We start from the raw sequence: 20,801 nt of genomic DNA, 5'->3' as shown, positions 1-20,801 counted from the left end.
AAATGAACACAAACAGGAATTTATAGAAATTAATAATTTTCTGCTTCATAAACCTGTGTACACAGATGGATCCAAAACAGAGAACGGTGTATCTGCAGCTGCAGTATTTGGACAAAAGGTCTTTAGTATCCGTATTCCAGGAGAAAGCTAAATTTTTACAGCTGAGGCCCGTGCTTTACTCTTGGCTTTAGAGCAGATAGAGAGAGCACAACAGCGGAATGTTTAAATTTGTACAGATTCCAAATCTTGCCTCCAATCACTATAGCAAAACTGAATCTCTTAAAGGAAAAATATTTTAATATTGTTTTCTGCTGGATTCCAGGTCATATGGGTTTGGTAATGAACAGGCAGATACTGCTGCAAAGAATGCTCTCACTCTGAGAATTACAGACTGTCAAGTCCCACCATCAGATCTCAAACCCGTACTGAATATGTGTGTGTGGCAAATGGAATGGAACAATTGCATCCATAATAAGTTGTATGTAGTCAACCCAATTATAAATGAAAGATCTTTCACAAGTTTTCCTTTTGAGTGTAGATATGACCAGACTGTTTACACAAGATGCCGTATTGGTCATTCTAGACTTACTCGTATGTTTTTATTGAAAGGTGAAGTGCCACCAACATGTGATTTTTGTCAGACACCACTGTCCATAAAACACATTTTACTGGAGTGTCCTACTTTTAATGCTACTAGGCAACGTTTTTACTCAATGTTTTTTTAGTGGATGTTTTCAAAAATGTCTCACCAGGGAAAGTTTTAAATTGATCAAATATTGAAATGAAAGGTCTTATATAATGTTCATTGTGTATATTACTGTTTTATATACTATATTGTGTATTACCTTTTAAAACTACCTTGATCTTGCCATGAAAATAGCCAGTGATATTGATATGGCAATATAAATAAATTAGCTGTGCTGGTATGATTTTGACTGGTCAATGTTTCAGTTATGATTATGGTTGGTGCTTCATAAACAGATGTCCTGTCTTTGTGTTTTGTGTATTGGAGGCTTCTGTTGTTTAGATGGCCATCTGGTTAAACACTTTAAGGAGAAGAGGTTGTACCTGGGGGAGGGGTAGGGCCGTGCGGCCTCGAGCAATGATGATAGGCTGACTTTACCCCCTGGAAGTGGCTGTACTCTTAACATCAGATACTCATTTGGCCTTCTCTTGTATTTATGTGATGATGTAGGCTTATTTTTTTTAGCTTGAAGGGTCCCCCAGTTGTTGAAACAGAAGGCAGCGTAACCCCCTACCCTCAACTGTTGGTAACTGCACAATTAATTGCAGTTTTATTTCCATTTAATTTACACACATGTACTCTCAGGCTGGTTTAACTTTCTAGACCATTCTTTTAGCCAATCGCATTGTCTCGGAACTTGGCTTACTTTGGAGCATCATTTAACATTAAATACAATCTATAAATTATTTGACATCCTCTCTACAATGCATCGGTACAGAGATTGACAGTGAGTTGACAAAGTCATAGCAACCTGAGTCTGAACAGACTGAAGATATGTGCCAAGTTTGGTGGATATAGCTTGAAAGCTCTGCGCTGTTAAAATTAGGGATGCACCAATCCGATACCTGGATCGGTATCAGCTCCGATACTGACATTTTTAGACGGATTGGGTATTGGACCAACAAACCCGATCCAAATCTGATACCATTTGTCAGTCATGTTCATTACTGTCAAACGTAAAAAATATATAAAAAAACTGTAAAGGCAACATTAAAGTAGTACATAGGACTCATTTTAGTCAAAGCCACTTGAAGACATGCGATAACTCTGTGAATCGCAAAAGGCTGTGTTTAGTAAGTAAATGTACAGTATGCATGTGCAGCGTGTTAGCGAATGATGCGGCTCTGACACACACAGCACGTGCATGCTGTTGATGTGCTTGCAACCCTCAGAGCAATGCACAATATGCGAGCGCATGAACAAAATCTCAGCAAAAATTAGGTTCGCTAAAACCGTGCATTGAGAACGGCACTGGAGAAGCATTTCACTATATTTTGAATAAGCAAATCAAACTACTGTGATCTATCCCACATACAGACATTTACAGGATTCCTGGAGTGTACCGACTGGCAAAATAAAAGCCAGAGGGTTTTAAAGGTGCACTGAAATATATTACTATTGTATAATACAATTCTAAAAGTCAATAATAATAATATTATTAATTGTTTATCATCATTATTTTAGAAATTACAACAATATTAAAGTTGACTGGGTTACAAAAAAATGACAATGAAAAGTGGACTGACATCTTATAACTTATGTGAACAAGGAAAGAGATCTGAATCCTTTAAAGTCCAGATACAAGTTGAAATAATTGTGCAAATAAACCTGGCTTCATTTCTACTTTAGACTTTCACTGGAATTACTGTTAATTTTGCTGCTACATTATCCAGTGTACTAGTTAAAAATGTGTTTAACTAGTTTTTCTAAAGTAGGCTATAGATTTGTATTGAAACTGTGTAGCTAAAGGTTTGTTTCTTTACATATAAAAGAGTACCGCCAATTAGTATCTCAGAGTGAGGTATAGATATTCTAAACTGGTAATGGATTGAGATCAGTATTGGCCGATACAGAGATTCCAGGTATCGGAATCCGATCGGAAGAGAAAAAGTGGTATCGGTGCACCCCCAGTTAAAATGTATAATGTTGCTCTTGGTTAAGGGATTTTGAAAAAACCGTGTTGACAAAAAATATGATGGAAAAAAAATGACTGCAAGCTATTAACAGTGCACTATCAGTGTTTACAGAGGAAGAATTTTATACAAAGAATTGCTTCAAATTATCTACTCAGTATGTTTGGAATTTCCCGTTTGAGCTAAAAAAAATCGAAACATTGGTAAAATAAATGACTTTGCTTACAGCTTAATTATTACATTCAAACACATCCTATACATTAGAGGTTAATCAGCTATATCCACAACATAAACGTAATATTACAACATACACAGACAATGAAACAAATAAAATAAAAAATTTTTTTTTTTTTTTCATGTTGAATTGGTATATGCAGTGATGCATCAATGCAGAGTTCTGGTTCATTAATTTAATAACACAAAATAATCAGCTGTCATATCTTGGTAGTTTTAGTCCTTAAAGTATTTTTGTACTGCATTGCATAGGTTTAAAATGGATGTGTGATCCAAAGTCTGTTGGGTTGTATATAGCTGACTGGTAATGTGTACAGTAAAGGTATTTTAATGTCCATCTTTACAGCATAACCACCAGTCTGCTGGACATCTCGATGCAATAGCTGACTTGCAACATAAACATTGTGTATCCCACTTCAATTGGCAAGTCAGTGGGCAGATCTCGAGTGCAAGTAGTCAGTAATGCAGTATTTGCTGGTTTGACCCTCAGAGGTTGTTGGCTGTTTATAGAGGAGTAATTTCCAAGTGTTATCCGTTAAGGAGATTACGTGAAGCTTTCTCCCTTTTACTAAATGCGTTACAGCATTTATTTGGAAATGTAGTCATGGGTAAGTTTTAGAGTTGCTAAAGATGAAGCCAAGATATTGTCTTATTTACTATTTGGTCCTTTAATGTTTAGGGAAATCTTTTGAAACACGGATGGAGAGTGGACGGAGGAAAGTGTAGAGCACAGTGGAATGACAATAAGGAAGAGGGGGCTGGTGTAAAGGAAAGAATTGTTGTCTGTTTACAGGACCCAACAACATTGAGTTGTGCTGCACTCATTTACATTGTTATTGTCATGTGTGTTGTCACAGTATCAATTAACATGCCACATTCACTTATTAAATGACACTTTCCTTGTGTATTTCTACTCAGGAGAGAAAAGCAAAGCCGTCTTATCACAAGTGACCATACCTTTCCTTGATGCAGGCCAAGGCACATCATAGAAACTTTCAGTGGGTGTAGCATTTTCCACTGAGCGATATGGAAATGCTGATAGCTCAGGACTTTATCTCTTGACCTTGTCTTCGCTCTCACAGTAGCTTAGGGCTAAAGCCAGCAGAGCAACTGGCACTCACTTCAGTCTGGCAGCTAAACATTCTGCTTGGAAAAGAGCCTGCTGGGGTGTCTGCTGTCTAATGTATGTGGTTTAGTTGCTTGTCATTTTAAAAAAAGAAATTTGTATGTGTGGAAATTTTGCTTTTGTGCCACGGTCAAATTTAAAGGAATGCACTGAGTAAAATGGCTTATTTGTAAGCCGGTGTAAAGAGCTTTGTTAGAACGTGGGAAAAGGCCTTAAAGTATGGTGACAAAAATACCGTATCACTCAGTATCTGGGCAGAACGCTGATGTTCAGAGATTCGCAAGGCACAAATTCAAGAATCATGTTTCCAGTACGCACCTCCACCCCTCCCTCATTACCCTGGGTGACTTTTTACTTATCTGTTGCCCCAGATGTCCTTGTGTTTTGGTTGTGATACTGAGCGAATGAAGCAATAAATTTGACTCTGCCTTGTTGGCTGCTGTATGCTGAACAATTCTTTGCTTCCTTTTATTTTGGCTAAACTAAAGTTATGTTTCATTCCATATAACACAGGATTTTCCAAAAAGAACCAGCTGGAAACCATTAATCCAAAGTTTTGAATCCCGTCCCATTCTATAAAGGATTTGTTTATTAGAACTATTTTCCCTTTCACCTCTCATTTCAAGTCTAACATAAGTCTATGAAAAAAAAATCATCGAATTTGTCATGGCCTTTTTGTTAGCAAAACCTCAGGGTCAGAAAATGGAAAGCCTTCAAGAAATGATTTGAAGGCCTCTGTGCTCTGCGACGAAGTCTTCGTTTATTGACAATCACATAGCTGTTGCTTAGCAATGGAAGTGCAAAATACAGAAGTCCGCTTGAGTGGAAGTGTCACTGGCAGAGATGGTCTGCATGAACTCATCTGTGCTGGAAAAGCCCTTAAAAGTGCCAAAAACATAACTTCAGACACTACTTTGTCCTAAAGGAGAGTACCTTGTCCTGTAGAGTAGTTACAGATTACTGACATGACTGTCTCCAAATATGGAAAGTAATTTCAAGTCAAGACCTGCTCATGCGTACTTGTCATTTTAAGACTAATTGGAGACCTGATCGTTTTGGTTTTTAAAGGGATAGTTCACCCCAAAATAAGAATTCTGATATTTACCCCAACTCACCCTAATGTATGACTTTTTGCCTTCAGTGGAACACAAATGGAGATTTTAGGATTTAAGAATGTTTGCCTCAATTACCATTTGTTTTCATTCAAAAAAGATGCAGGAAAATAGAATGGTTTAAACAATCTGGATGTCCTTTTGGGCATGTTAAAGTGTTTTTTTTGTGTTTTTTTTTTGGTTTTTCTTCACATGCATCTGCTAAATACGTAGACTGGCATGAAGTGCAAAGTTTGCACTTTGCTTTTGCATTTGACCTTGAACAATGAATAAATGCACTTAATTTAGGTTTTCCTGGAAGGTTGACTTGCCAATACACTGTCAAATCAGTACTTGAAAGCATGCATGCTTTTTCTAATACTGTAGTCATGCAGGCTTGCTATTAAATGTGCTTCTGGTTCTTGCAGTGCAGCAGATCTGCAGGGCAGTCTACTTGTTGCAACTTGACCACCTGACTTCCTGACGGTTGTCATTCCACAACAAGCAAGTCGGCGCTGTTTGAACAGGAAGTTGCCCCTAAGAAAACACAGACCCGTTGCATGTTTGCAGTATTTCTTCACGTGTCTTGTTTTATTTGAACTCTTCCTCTAAACATTGAATTGATAAATTACACTTCTAAAAAAAGAAATCTATTCTTGAAAGGTTAAAGTTAGGTTGTTTCTTAATTCTGTATTATTTTGGACTGAATTGCTGTTCTGTGAGGTCATTACCAAAGAGGAAATTTCATAGCTAAAACAACATCCATGAACATACTGGTGGATATTGCAAACAGTAGAGCTAAGATTATAATGGTGCATTGCATTGATAATGTTATGAGGCTGTAGATCTGTGCAATGGTAGACTCTCAAACTATGACTGAAACATTTGCGGTTATTTTGACTTTCTGCTGTTTAGAATTGTATTTGTACTAATCAGTATGCATGGATATGCTTTGTTAGGAAGACCATGACTATAGTAATCATTCAGTAATTGAGCTGCATGATATGGAGGAAAAATGTGAGATGTTTTAAGTTGTTGGATAATGCAACATTCGGTATGTGATATGATATTCCTATGATGAGGTCATCGGTGTTCGTGGAACATTGGAAACCCCGCTGCTCAAATGAGATTAAGTTTATTGTAATAAAAAATTACCGTCTATCCCAGTGACCGTAAACATAGTTGTTTTTTGTTCCAAATTGCATATTAACTCACTGCTTATTTCTACCATTAGCTATGTAGCAGATATTAAAATGTATATTTAAATATTTTTTATTTTTTCCGTAAAAAGCATATGAACATAGTTAATTTCACCATATTGTGGGATATCCTGAAATAGTTTGTGTTGTGAAATATTTAGTTATTTTTACACTGTAATTCATGCTTGTTTGTTTCATAACTATTTAATCCAGTGTGGGACTTCTATTTTGAAAAATGTTGTCCAGAAGCACTTTCCATAGATATTCGCATCAGTTAAAGCCCAAAGTATACTTCGGTCGGGGGCGAATACTGAGCGTTTGCGCACAGGACACTTGACACAAATCTCGTCATCAGCAAAGTGCTCGAGCACTGAACACGTGCAGCCTGATTTTTCTAACTGCACGTCTTTGAACGCACAGAATGCACATGCACCTGGAATTATTTGCATGAATTAGTGGATCCACATGGTGGCAGTACTCACATTTGAGCCTTTGCTGTCATGAAGAAATGCAAGAAGACGTAATCGTCGGTAAATAACGGGAGACGAAGGTGAAAATTGAAAACAACAGATATGCACGTCAAGAGCACGTGTGTGAGGAGGTCAGGAGATACTTGCATTTGTATGACTCAAGTCTGAAGGAATATAAAGACAACTTTGTGTCCTGAAGAGAAATTGTCTGGCGTCTCTTAGCAGTCGTAGCTCGCATGAGCCAACCGCCTGTGTATGCGCTCTCCATCAAATGAGTACACTTTGATAGGCTTGCATTCGACTGTACGCAAATGCTGAGTGTTCGCGTCAAAACCGAAGTATACTTTAGGCTTTAGCATACCTGCTCTCAGTCAGTGCTGATCTTGAGACAGAGAAATGATTCACGGAACAATGCATTAATTGAAAACCATCCTTTGATATATCCACAGTGGCCAATAAACAAGCCAAGTTTGAGATTGTATATAATATATACTTCAAGAGCATGTGAGTGAGAAGGTGAGGAGATACCTGTATTTGTATAACTGTAAGACCAAGTGTCTGGTCTCATTAATATCTGCAAATGACCGTGCAGGTTACAGCTGTGTATGCACAAATATGACAGAATCCATCGTTTGATTCAGGAGTAGATTTTGGAGAAACACTATTTTAGTCTTGGCTTTCAAATTATGTCACTTATCAAGAAGTTCAGACTATAAATGTTATACAGGTGCATCTCAATAAATTAGAATGTCGTGGAAAAGTTCATTTATTTCAGTAATTCAACTCAAATTGTGAAACTCGTGTATTAAATAAATTCAATGCACACAGACTGAAGTAGTTTAAGTCTTTGGTTCTTTTAATTGTGATGATTTTGGCTCACATTTAACAAAAACCCACCAATTCACTATATCAAAAAATTAGAATACATCATAAGACCAATAAAAAAATATTTTTAGTGAATTGTTGGCCTTCTGGAAAGTATGTTAATTTACTGTATATGTACTCAATACTTGGTAGGGGCTCCTTCTGCTTTAATTACTGCCTCAATTTAGCGTGGCATGGAGGTGATCAGTTTGTGGCACTGCTGAGGTGGTATGGAAGCCCAGGTTTCTTTGACAGTGGCCTTCAGCTCATCTGCATTTTTTGGTCTCTTGTTTCTCATTTTCCTCTTGACAATACCCCATAGATTCTCTATGGGGTTCAGGTCTGGTGAGTTTGCTGGCCAGTCAAGCACACCAACACCATGGTCATTTAACCAACTTTTGGTGCTTTTGGCAGTGTGGGAGGTGCCAAATCCTGCTGGAAAATGAAATCAGCATCTTTAAAAAGCTGGTCAGCAGAAGGAAGCATGAAGTGCTCCAAAATTTCTTGGTAAACGGGTGCAGTGACTTTGGTTTTCAAAAAACACAATGGACCAACACCAGCAGATGACATTGCACCCCAAATCATCACAGACTGTGGAAACTTAACACTGGACTTCAAGCAACTTGGGCTATGAGCTTCTCCACCCTTCCTCCAGACTCTAGGACCTTGGTTTCCAAATGAAATACAAAACTTGCTCTCATCTGAAAAGAGGACTTTGGAACACTGGGCAACAGTCCAGTTCTTCTTCTCCTTAGCCCAAGTAAGATGCCTCTGACGTTGTCTGTGGTTCAGGAGTGGCTTAACAAGAGGAATACTGTAGCCAAATTCCTTGACATGTCTGTGTGTGGTGGCTCTTGATGCCTTGACCCCAGCCTCAGTCCATTCCTTGTGAAGTTCACCCAAATTCTTGAATCGATTTTGCTTGACAATCATAAGGCTGCGGTTCTCTCGGTTGGTTGTGCATCTTTTTCTTCCACACTTTTTCCTTCCACTCAACTTTCTGTTAACATGCTTGGATACAGCACTCTGTGAACAACCAGCTTCTTTGGCAATGAATGTTTGTGGCTTACCCTCCTTGTGAAGGGTGTCAATGATTGTCTTCTGGACATCTGTCAGATCAGCAGTCTTCCCCAAGATTGTGTAGCCTAGTGAACCAAACTGAGAGACCATTTTGAAGGCTCAGGAAACCTTTGCAGGTGTTTTGAGTTGATTAGCTGATTGGCATGTCACCATATTCTAATTTTTTAAGATAGTGAATTGGTGGGTTTTTGTTAAATGTGAGCCAAAATCATCACAATTAAAAGAACCAAAGACTTAAACTACTTCAGTCTGTGTGCATTGAATTTATTTAATACACGAGTTTCACAATTTGAGTTGAATTACTGAAATAAATGAACTTTTCCACGACATTCTAATTTGAGATGCACCTGTATTTATGCTCTTTAATGCGTGTGACCGATTGCAGTAGCTGCCCATTCAAACCGAGCGGGGCACAAACTCTCTCTCTCTCTCACTTGTCGCATGAAAACTCCTGAATGAACATCTGAGCGCATGTTGAAAGGTATAGTTCAACTTAATGAAATGTGTCTTCTCTCTTGTTATTGCCCTGTCTATTAATGGTGAAATGACAGTGGAGAAAATGAATGCGGAAAATCTTGAGTCCTGGAGGACACATGGGATCGGCGCATATGCACACTGCACGCGCCAAGTGACAATCGTGCGCCTGGGTCTATTCTCTGCTATCTGCGTAACCTTGAATGTTACTTTTTTAACATATTAAAATTACTCCGTTATCTCAAGGCCTTGCTTAAAATGTCAGTCTAAAGGAACTATAGTTCCTCGTGCGAAAACGATGAAAAGTACTAGTTCCGGGTAAAAGTACATAAGACGGACTTTATTTCCTGCAGTGCCTATAGTCAGTTTTGTCTGTTCAAGTCACTTGCAAGGTACACTGCAAAGTAAAGCCGTTGTACATGTTTACTGTTAACAAGTATTATGTGTTTTCTTTGCCTGTACATTGCAGTCTTCATTTTTAAGGTTTTACCATCATAAGCTCTTGATAAAAAATCAATTGTGTCACCATGTACCATGATTTCGCTTAAGGCCTTTTCAGACCTGTAGCTTGCTTGGTTTGTTCTGAAACGGGCTAAAGGGTCACAAGGTTGCAGTTTCTTCATGGTTCGGTTCACTTTCACAAGGCAATATTTCAAAACAGACCAAAACTCTGTTAACGCAAGTCACGTGAGCAAACTGTCCCCTGGTCAGAATGCTTGTGCACTGTTCCGGCATTCAGCTCAAACATAGAAATACCAATTTTACAAGACCTGTAAAAATGTGTCAACTGTTACAAATATTTGAGTATTGTTTGTCATGGTTATGCAAAAAGTCATCGCATGGTACAGAATGTGTGTTCCTGACATTATCCAACACACGAATGGATATTGTAAAATTTCTGTTGTGGTCATTTTTATTCCTCATTAATTGCGTTCGCATTATTTCTGAAAATTACCTGTTCTCACGGTCACGGAGCTCTCTCTCTTGTGCCCACACACACACACACACACAGAAAGAGTGAAACCATGTTTTTATCCGTCAAAAAGTTACTGACGCCATCCTACCTTTGTTCTGCCACTATCTAAAAGAGTGTAGTGATCGTTCTAAAATTACCTCAGTATTTATTAATCAACTCCCATTTTAAATATGCTACTATATCTTATATAGTCGGCAAAAGGCTATATCCTCGTTTTGATGATGAATTACAGAGACTAAGTATCCTGATGCCGATATATGATTCTCATTGACAGACGATGTTCTCCATTATCGGGAAATGACAAAACGATGGATCTGGGAAATCACCGAATCTGTTAAATAGTAGCCCAGGTTATGAAATTGGAACCCACAACACGCCAAATGCAAGTATTTCATGCTCGGTGGCGGGTAATTTTACCACTGTGGCGGGCGACTTGCAAGAGTCTCGGAATGACGCATGACAAGAAATGCTCTTAGACACAAAGACGAGGTTGAAGTAATGCACTTGATTATATTTTTAGAACAGACGAAAGAAAAGCCATCGATGTGTGTGTGTGATTCGATGTTTGTTCAGAGGTTAATGGCACTCAGCCATGTCTCACGGAACACACGCATGTGAAGAGTTCTCCTTTTTTGCTTTTTTTTTTCTGATGTCTGAAAACGGTTTGCAAGAATAGTGTCATCTATGAGAATGCTGCAAATGACCTAAGACCATCTCAGGAGGTGGTCGAAGTTTAGTTCACTTTATTTCCATAGAGCAGTTTGTGCTTAAAGTGTTGTGAACGCAAATCTGCTGTTCACTTTTTATAGCCTACATATGTATGTGATTAAAGTATAAAATAAGACAAAAACATGTTCACTTTGAACCTAAAATTGATTTATATTTCAATTATTATTTTTTTTATATTTATAATTTTCTTTAGATCTAAATTTTCCAGTTCATTTTGTAGACGGATACTTGGGTGACGGCAATTGGGAGGTGGTTATCCGTTGTTGTTTTTTTAACCACAAATTTATTTTAATTGATTTTAATTTGTAGTGCAATTTGTTTGTTTGCAATTGTACCGACTGATTGTTTTGGTGTGAATCCGAGTGCGATTGCCGTGTTCATACATGCCGAAACAAACTGAACCAAGGTAGAAAACGCACCAGGTTCCGAAACAAGTGGGCCAAAAGAGCCAAGTGTGAAAACACCCTTAAAGGGATAGTTCACCAAAAATTTAAAATTTGCTCATCATTTACTTACCCTCATGCCATCCCAGGTGTGTATAACTTTCTTTTGCTGAACACAAAGATTTTTAAAATAATATTTCAGCTCTGTAGGTCCTCACAATTCAAGTGAATGTGTGCCAAAATTTTTAAGCTCCAAAATGCACAAACACAGCATAAAAGTAATCCATAAGACTCTAGTGGTTAAATCCATATCTTCTGAAGCGATATGATAGGTGTGGGTGAGAAACAGGTTAATATTTTAGTCCTCCTTGTTTTTGGTGATTTGCAATCTTCGTGCATATCGCCCCCTACTGGGCAGGGAGGATCATTTATGGTAAAAACTGACTTGCAGTTGAAGTCAGAAGTTTACATACACCTTAGCCAAATCCTTTTAAACTCAGTTTTGCACATTTCCTGACATTTAATCATAGAAAACGTTCCCTGTCTTAGGTCAGTTAGGATCACTACTTTATTTTAAGAATGTGAAATGTCAGAATAATAGTAGAGAGAATTATTTATTTCAGCTTTTATTTCTTTCATCACATTCCCAGTGGGTCAAATGTTTACATAATACTTTGTTAGTATTTTGTAGCATTGCCTTTAAATTGTTTAACTTGGGTCAAACATTTTGGGTAGCCTTCCACAAGCTTCTCACAATAAGTTGCTGTAATTTTGGCCCATTCCTCCAGACAGAGTCAGGTTTGTTGGCCTCCTTGCTAGCACATGCTTTTTCAATTGTGCCCACAGATTTTTTAATAGATTTAGGTCAGGGCTTTGTGATGGCCACTCCAATACCTTGACTTTGTTGTCCTTAAGCCATTTTGCCACAACTTTGGAGGTATGCTTGGGGTCATTGTCCATTTGGAAGACCCATTTGCGACCGATCTTTAACTTCATGGCTGATGTCTTGATGTTGCTTCAATATATCCACATAATTTTCCTTCCTCATGATGCCATCTATTTTGTGAAGTGCATCAGTCCCTCCTTCAGCAAAGCACCCCCACAACAAGATGCTGCCACCCCCATGCTTCACGGTTGGGATGGTGTTCTTCGGCTTGCAAGGCTCACCCTTTTTCCTCCAAACATAATAATGGTCATTATGGCCAAACAGTTCAATTTTTGTTTCATCAGACCAGAGGACATATCTCCAGAAAGTAAGATCTTTGTCCCCATGTGCACTTGCAAACTGTAGTCTGGCTTTTTATGGCAGTTTTGGAGCAGTGACTTCTTCCTTGCTGAGCAGCATTTCAGGTTGTCAGTATAGGACTCACTTTTACTGTGAATATAGATACTTGTCTACCCGTTTCCTCCAGTATCTTCACAAGGTCCTTTGCTGTTGTTCTGGGATTGATTTGCACTTTTTGCACCAAACTACGTTCATCTCTAGGAGACAGAATGCGTCTCCTTCCTGAGCGGTATGATGGCTGCGTGGTCCCATGGTGTTTATACTTGCATACTGTTGTTTGTACAGATGAACGTGGTACCTTCAGGCATTTGGAAATTGCTCCCAAGGATGAACCAGACTTGTGGAGGTCCACATTTTTTTTTTCTGAGGTCTTGGCTGATTTCTTTTGATTTTCTCATGATGTCAAGCAAAGAGGCACTGAATTTGAAGATAGGCCTTAATATACATCCACAGGTACACCTCCAATTGACTCCAATTAGCCTGTCAGAAGCTAATTGCCTAAAGTCTTGACATCATTTTCTGGAATTTTCCAAGCTGCTTAAATGCACAATTAACTTGTATGTAAACTTCTGACCCACTGAAATTGTGATGGTCAATTAAAAGTGAAACAATCTGTCTGTAAACAGTTGTTGGAAAAATTACTCATGTCATGCACAAAGTAGATGTCCTAAATGACTTGCCAAAACTATAGTTTGCTAATAATAAATCTGTGGAGTGGTTAAAAAATTAGTTTTAATGACTTCAACCTAAGTGTATGTAAACTTCTGACTTCAACTGTAAATATTAGTTTCTCACCGACACCTATCATATCACTTCTGAAGATTTAACCACTGGAGTCTTATGGATTGTGTTTATGCTGACTTTGTGCATTCTGGAGCTTCAAAATTTTGGCACTGATTCACTTGCATTGTATGGACCAACAGAGCTGAGATATTCTTCTAAAAATCTTCGTTTGTGTTCTGCAGAAGTCAGTCAGTCAAGCACATCTGGGATTTCATGAGGGTGAGTAAATGATGAGAGCATTATCATTTTTGGGTGAACTATCCCTTTAAATGCAAGTAGAAGTATCAGGACATTAATAGTCAATGTAACATGAAGTGCATTATTCATTCAACTGTTGGCTTCATTTTAAAGTGTCAGGAAACCCCCCTAGTTTGGAACCAGTCGTTCACACCTCAGACTGGAAAAGACTCATGGAATAGGGTAGGAACCAATTGGAAAAATGTGGGCGGATGGGGGTCGAGCTACTTCCCCACACACACACACACACACACACACACACACACACACACACACACACCCACAACACAAATGACAGAATATCACATTATGAGTGAGATGAAAACAATAGAGTTGTGGGGCTTTTTGCTGTGAAAATGATAGAACAGTTTTCAAATCTACAAAAAGATTTGAATATTTTGTTCAAACTTTTGAGAATTTTGTGAACAGTAGTGTGTACAGTAGTGCCCGACCGAAATATCGGTATCGGAGTATATTTTACAGATATGCGCCGATATGAAAACTTTTTTTCAGAACATATAATGCAGAAAACAATACTTTAGAATTAGTGTCATAGCGTAGTTTGTCCAGCAGAGCGCGCTCCAACTCCATTGTTTACAGAGCTGACTCTGAGCTGACGGTGGCTCTGCAGACAGGGCGGAGTTAAACGGTGCGGATTTGAGCGATCTATTCTCATTAAATTGCTAAATTGCAAAAAAATTACCCCATCTTTTATATAACTAATATAATGTATCAGATTGAAAGGTAAACATCAGAACATCTTTTTGCAGCTCAAAAGACAAAAGTGCGGTGGTGGATTGTCTGTGGTGTGTTGATTTCACACTATGTTGTTGCCTAGTTGGTGAGACACAATGCTGGAAAGTAAATAAAGTTCATCTTTTACTCTCCGTGGCAACGAGCTTATAGCTAACTAGCTAATCACGCAGCTACTTTCATAGCTTGTCAGCTGAGTGAAAGTTAATGTGTAAACATGTATTCACCAAACTGTTTTGTTCAGGATTCACAGTTTGATACCCCCTTCATCCGTATTTACAAAATGTAATATTTAAAAGTCTGGTTTTCCAGACATTAAAATAGGATATGTAATAAAAGTAGATTTAATAAATAGTATATTTGCCCTGTGTAAATAATATATAGGAACTGTATCTAAAATAAATGAGGGGTGATAAATACTAATACAACAGGCTGGAAAAATAGACATTTATTCATTTTAATATTCTATATATATATATATTTTGAATATGTTGAAACTTGACACCGGGCGACACACCTTTAGATCAGTTTCATGCTGAAGAGCCGCTTAAAAGTAACTTTTTTCTCTCTCTCATAAATGTAAATGAGTGTAAATGCCAACGTCATATGTCGAAAGGACTGAAGCCTGTCATGCAAAACATGAGCTCATTGATGTCATTAAACAAGTCTGCTTTTTTTATTCCATCAGTTACTCCTGGTCGGAGGCTTCCGTATATATTTAGTTTATACGTAGGGTTACGTCCTACATAAATGTAATGGTGCAACGCTCAAATATTTAGTAGAGCATAAATTGTGACTTAGTGCCCATTTACGCCACAACTAGGCTAAGTTGTAACTTACGTATAGCTGGTGCAACCGGCCCCTGATGTTTATTTAGCTATTTATTTTATTTTTATTTATTCATTATTTTAATGGTCAGCATTTGACTGATACTAAACAGTAATACTGATGTTTCTTAAGCCAATTATTTTATTCTTATTTATTCTTTATTTTAATGGTCAGCCATTGACTGATACTAAACAGTACTGATGTTTATTTAGCTATTTATTGTATTTTTATTTATTCTTTATTTAAATAGTGAGCAATTGACTGATACTAAACATACAGTACTGATTTTTATTCTTTATTTAAATAGTCAGCAATTGACTGATACTAAACAGTACTGATGTTTATTAAGCTATTTATTGTATTTTTATTTATTCTTTATTTTCTCATTGTTCATTTCTAGAATTTGTTGACAATGTATAATAATAATGTCAAATGTTCTTTGATAAAAATATTTAAGCAGCCTTCTGAGTACCTTTGCATAGTCATATTGGTGCAAAATCGGTGAACAATCCACATAGAAAAGGTCTGTGTTCATTCCAGCTCAAAAATTAGCTATATCGGTAATCTGTGAATTTTCCCCCTCTAAAATCTGTATCGGTCTCAAAAATCCCATATCGGTCGGGCTCTAGTGAACAGCACTCAGAGCAGACATTACCATGAAAACCAGCACTGCGTTGAGACTACATTAATTCATAGATATTTATTCTTACAATGAGTGTTATGGGTTTAATACAAGTTAAACTCTGTTGACAGCATTTGTGGCATGTTGATTACCACCGAAAATAATTGCATACAGTAAGGCACATACATTGAAAGTAAACGGGTCCGATACACAAAATATTAAATACACACTGTTTTTCAAAAGCATAATACGTGTTAAGCATAATACGTGGACTATAAATGAGTGGTGATCTAGTAGAAGGAATGGGAAAAAAATATGCATTTTCTTTTTTTTTTTTTTTTTAAACGTTTGCTTTATTGACTTGGTTTCTTTTAATAGTGCAAAGTTGTACAGGATCAAATATAGTTTTGAATTCTTGTTATTGTTTTGATTTCAGTGCCAGAACCTATCCAATCAAGTTTCAGCCAGCCTCAGTCTGCCAGTTCTAACAGCAGCACCTCCACTGTTACCTGCGCCATCAGCAATGCCAAGAGGGCCCCAGCCAGTGGTCAGCCCCAAGCCTTGCCTCGGTACCCACTCTGTGAAGTTCCATCGAGTGTCTGTCAGCACAAACAGAAGCAGCTGTTGAAGCGTGGGTAATCCCTCACGGTCCTTGCAGCCACCCTGGGAACTCAAGTGCAGCTCATCTCTAGCCAGACAGTGGAGCTTACGACTGAGAGGCCTGTCCTACACTGCACCCAAAGCCACCTCTCAGGTACCACTACACTGCAAAATGATCTTTTTAGTTTCCGCCAGGTGCATGGAGACTCATGTTTAATGTTATTCATTGCCGATAGGCAGAGGCATTCCCATGTTGAAATGAAAGGTACAATTACAAGGACAGATATGTCTATTGATTACAGTAATTAACCGATACAGGGACAGTGGTGGCTCAGCGGTTAAGGCTCTGGGTTACTGATCAGAATGTCGGTGGTTCAAGCCCCAGTACTGCCAAGATGCTACTGTTGGGCCCTTGAGCAAGGCCCTTGACCCTATCTGCTCCAGGGGCGCTGTATCATGGCTGACCCTGCACTCTGACCCCAGCTTAGCTGGGATATGTGGAAAAAAAAAAAAAAAAAAAAGAATTTCACTGTATATGTGCAAATGTATAACATGTGATAAATAAATACAATTATTATTATTATTATTATAGATATATTGGCCAGGCCAATAAATTGTCTGATATTTGACCACTTTGAGATCATCGGCATCAGCTGATTAACAAAAGTTTTAGTTCTTCCTTTTGTCACTTCCAAATCTAACGATAGCTCTCTCTCTCTCTCTCTCTCTCTCTCTCTCTCTCTCTCTCTCTCTCTCTCTCTCTCTCTCTCTCTCTCTCTCTCTCTCTCTCTCTCTCTCTCTATATATATATATATATATATATATATATATATATATATATATATATATATATATATATACAATTTTATTTTACAAAAACACATGTTTGTGTGTGTGTGTATAAATGTAGCAAATGTTATGTAAAATGTTCTGTTCTGCACTCTAGATATTGGCATCTGTATAGGCGATTGAAAAACCTGTATCGTTTGGCCACTAATTTAAAGTGCAAGTGCAGTTAATGGTGTGACTTGTAAAAATGGTAGCTTATCTGTTAACGTGAGCGCGCAGTGTGCTTTCAAATTGTACTGTTAATTTTAAGTCTTGTTTCTTTCACAGTGTTTGTGGAAATGACTTTGATCATAGCTGTGGAATAAGCAAAAGTGATGTTTGTGTCATGGTCTTAGTTTGAGGCTTTTTTTATTGGCAGTTTAGAAAAGGTCGGATATGCAGAGTTGAAGCTGTTTTTTCAGGCTCGGTCCTGCTGTAATCTTCCTGTCAAGAGTGTCTCATTGTGTTGCTCTTTTGTTTCATAGGCATGGCTCCCATTCGGGATTCCGTCAGCCACTCCTCTAACCAAACAGGTGACACTTTTTTTTTTCTCACCACATGTTGCTGTTTACTGTTTTTGTTTGGCATGTGTGATAAGTCCAAAAGTCACAGCAGACCTGTTCGGCATTTTGTATTTTGGTAGATTAAGTAGCAAGTTTTCCTCTGTATATGATTAATGGTCTAAATAGTCTGCAATACAAACAGTATTGCTTAAGCACTCAAGTGTAATTTTGAATCACTAAATATAGTCATATGCTTTGGCACTGCTTGTAAGCAAAATGTTATACGATCTTGGCATAAGTATCCAGACTTGCCCTTTTTTCCTGCCAAACCTGTGTTATGTAAAGCCAAACCACTTGTGCTGCCAACTGATTCACAGTCCACACACTTCTGAATTAGGCTAGTTTTTAAAATGTAAACCAGTGATTGTGAATTTTGCCCATGGCACAATTCAAGTGTTCATAACAGAAGCCTTAAAGAATAAAAACAGACTCTTTGTCTCTAGAGAGATAGGATTTGAGATCAAACTGCGACTAAGTTTATTCTACTGAGGTCATCTCAGTGACCTTCAGCAGAATCTCCCTTTTTATCATGTCACAAACTGTTTTCTTGAGACCAGCAGTGAGACTGTCTTTGTTTGTTTGTCTTGCCATATCTGTTAGTAATACAGCCAGGGAAGAAAGATCTCAGACTTGGCAAGAGAACAACGCTCCAGGAAGCTTGGCAGCCATCTTGCGGAAAAATTTGAAAGCAAGAGCAGACTAGCAGAAACTGCTTATTTCAAGGAAGATATCAGTTGCGTTAGTGTTATGGTTTAGCACTGCCACTTGCTGTGTTAATGCAAAATGAGCGAACTTGCAGAGACATCTCACGCTGTCTTGCTGCTAGCAATCGTCTGTCTTTCCCTCCACTATCACTTGGCATGCAGAAAGATCATGCTGCTGCTACAAAATGGTGGCAGCTCTACTACTGTTTCAGTCTCGCTTGAGTAAGACACCTCTCAGCAGGACAGAGGCAGGGTCTATGGACAGTTAGCCATTGCCAAGTAATTCTCAAATGGACAAATTTTGAGATTGTAATTGGAGGTGTGCTGAATTTCCAGTGCATTGTCCAAGAAATGTCTGGCTTTTTTTTGTTTTGTGGCATGTATTACACTTCATACAGTTGAAGTCAGAAGTTTAAATACACTTAGGTTGAAGTCATTAAAACTAGTTTTTTTAACCACTTCACAGATTTCATATTAGCAAACTATAGTTTTGGCAAGTTGTTTAGGACATCTACTTTGTGCATGACACAAGTAATTTTTCCAACAATTGTTTACAGACAGACAGTTTCACTTTTAAATGACTATATCACAATTCCAGTGGGTCAGAAGTTTACATACACTAAGTTAACTGTGCCTTTAAGCAGCTTGGAAAATTCCAGAAAATGATGTCAAGCCTTTAGGCAATTAGCCAATTAGCTGCTAATTGGAGTCAATTGGAGGTGTGCCTGTGGATGTATTTTAAGGCCTACCAAACTCAGTGCCTCTGCTTGACATCATGAGACAATCAAAAGAAATCAGCCAAGACCTCAGAAAAAAAATTGTGGACCTCCACAAGTCTGGTTCATCCTTAGGAGCAATTTCCAAACGCTTGAAGGTACCACGTTCATCTGTACAAACAATAGTATGCAAGTATAAACACCATGGGAACACCATGACACGCATTCTGTCTCCTAGAGATGAATGTAGTTTGGTGAGAAAAGTGCAAATCAATCCCAGAACAACAGCAAAGGACCTTGTGAAGATACTGGAGGAAATGGGTAGACAAGAATCTATATCCACAGTAAAATGAGTCCTATATCGACATGACCTGAAAGGCTGCTCAGCAAGGAAGAAGCCACTGTTCTAAAACCGCTATTAAAAAAAAAAGCCAGACTATATTTTGCATATGGGGACAAAGATCCTCTGGTCTGATGAAACACAAATTTAACTGTTTGGCCATAATGACCATCATTATGTTGAGGTAAAAGGGTGAGGCTTGCAAGCCGAAGAACACTATCCCAGCTGTGAAGCATGGGGGATGCAGCATCATGTTGTGAGGGTGCTTTGCTGCAGGAGGGACTGCAGCACTTCACAAAATAGATGGCATCATGAGGAAGGAAAATTATGTGGATGTATTGAAGCAAAATCTCAAAACATCAACCAGGAAGTTAAAGCTTGGTCTCAAATGGGTCTTCCAAATGGACAGTGACCCTAAGCATACCTCCAAAGTTGTGACAAAATGGCTTAAGGACAACAAAGTCAAGGTATTGGAGTGGCAATCACAAATCCCTGACCTCAATCCGATAGAAAATTTGTGGGCAGAACTGAAACAGTGTGTGTGAGCAAGGAGGCCTACAAACCTGACTCAGTTACACCAGTTCTGTCTGGAGGAATGGGCCAAAATTCCAGCAACTTATTGTGAGAAGCTTGTGGAAGGCTTCCCAAAATGTTTGACCCATGTTAAACAATTTAAAGGCAATGCTACCAAATACTAACAAATTTCTGACCCACTGGGAATGTGATGAAAGAAATAAAAGCTGAAATAAATCATTCTCTGTACTATTATTCTGATATTTCACATTCTTAAAATAAAGTAGGGATCCTAACTGACTTAAGACAGGGAATGTTTTCTACAACTAAATGTCAGGAATTGTGAAAAACTGAGTTTAAATGTATTTGGCTAAGGTGTATGTAAACTTCTGACTTCAACTGTATGTTTAGATTATGGGTAATAGTGTTAGGTCAGTGGATCTCTTAATCAGGATGACACATTTAGGAATTCCTTTGGTTTGCAAATCTTACTCTCAGTCTAGCATACCTTTTTTGCCATATCCAATGTCAAAGCTCTAACACAAAAGCTGTGATGCATACATATCAGTACTCTTTGTATTCTGGCATTATGTTTTGCTTAGCCTAGTTGTCTTTGCCTACTTTTGGAATTCCTTTTGTCAGGTCTTGCTGAATAACTTATCAATGGTGCCAACAAACATCTTGTTTAAGGACTTTATAATCACTTATGATTTGACTCTTGTACAGTCCTTTTTTTTTCTTCAGA

General features: G+C 38.1%; 1 protein-coding gene across 7 annotated transcripts in view; it reads left to right on the top strand.

Moving 5' to 3' along the window:
- Positions 1–20,801, top strand: part of LOC127451029 (trinucleotide repeat-containing gene 6A protein-like) — a 49,193-nt gene that overhangs the window by 7,586 nt on the left and 20,806 nt on the right. For 5 of the 7 annotated variants that reach the window (XM_051715504.1, XM_051715498.1, XM_051715502.1 and 2 more), the window contains exons 3-4: positions 16,229–16,546; positions 17,706–17,753. In XM_051715504.1, coding sequence (XP_051571464.1) covers positions 17,708–17,753 — 46 coding nt within the window. In that variant the 5' untranslated portion in view covers positions 16,229–16,546; positions 17,706–17,707. Of the gene's footprint in view, positions 1–13,534; positions 13,572–13,703; positions 13,773–16,228; positions 16,547–17,705; positions 17,754–20,801 lie in introns of all 7 variants that reach the window. The other 2 variants (XM_051715500.1, XM_051715499.1) reach the window with 2 other exon arrangements.

This window comes from Myxocyprinus asiaticus, chromosome 13 (genome assembly GCF_019703515.2).
Source record: "Myxocyprinus asiaticus isolate MX2 ecotype Aquarium Trade chromosome 13, UBuf_Myxa_2, whole genome shotgun sequence".
Lineage (NCBI taxonomy): Eukaryota > Metazoa > Chordata > Actinopteri > Cypriniformes > Catostomidae > Myxocyprinus > Myxocyprinus asiaticus.
Note: the sequence above shows the minus strand (reverse complement) of the source record. Positions and strands in the feature narration are given on the sequence as shown.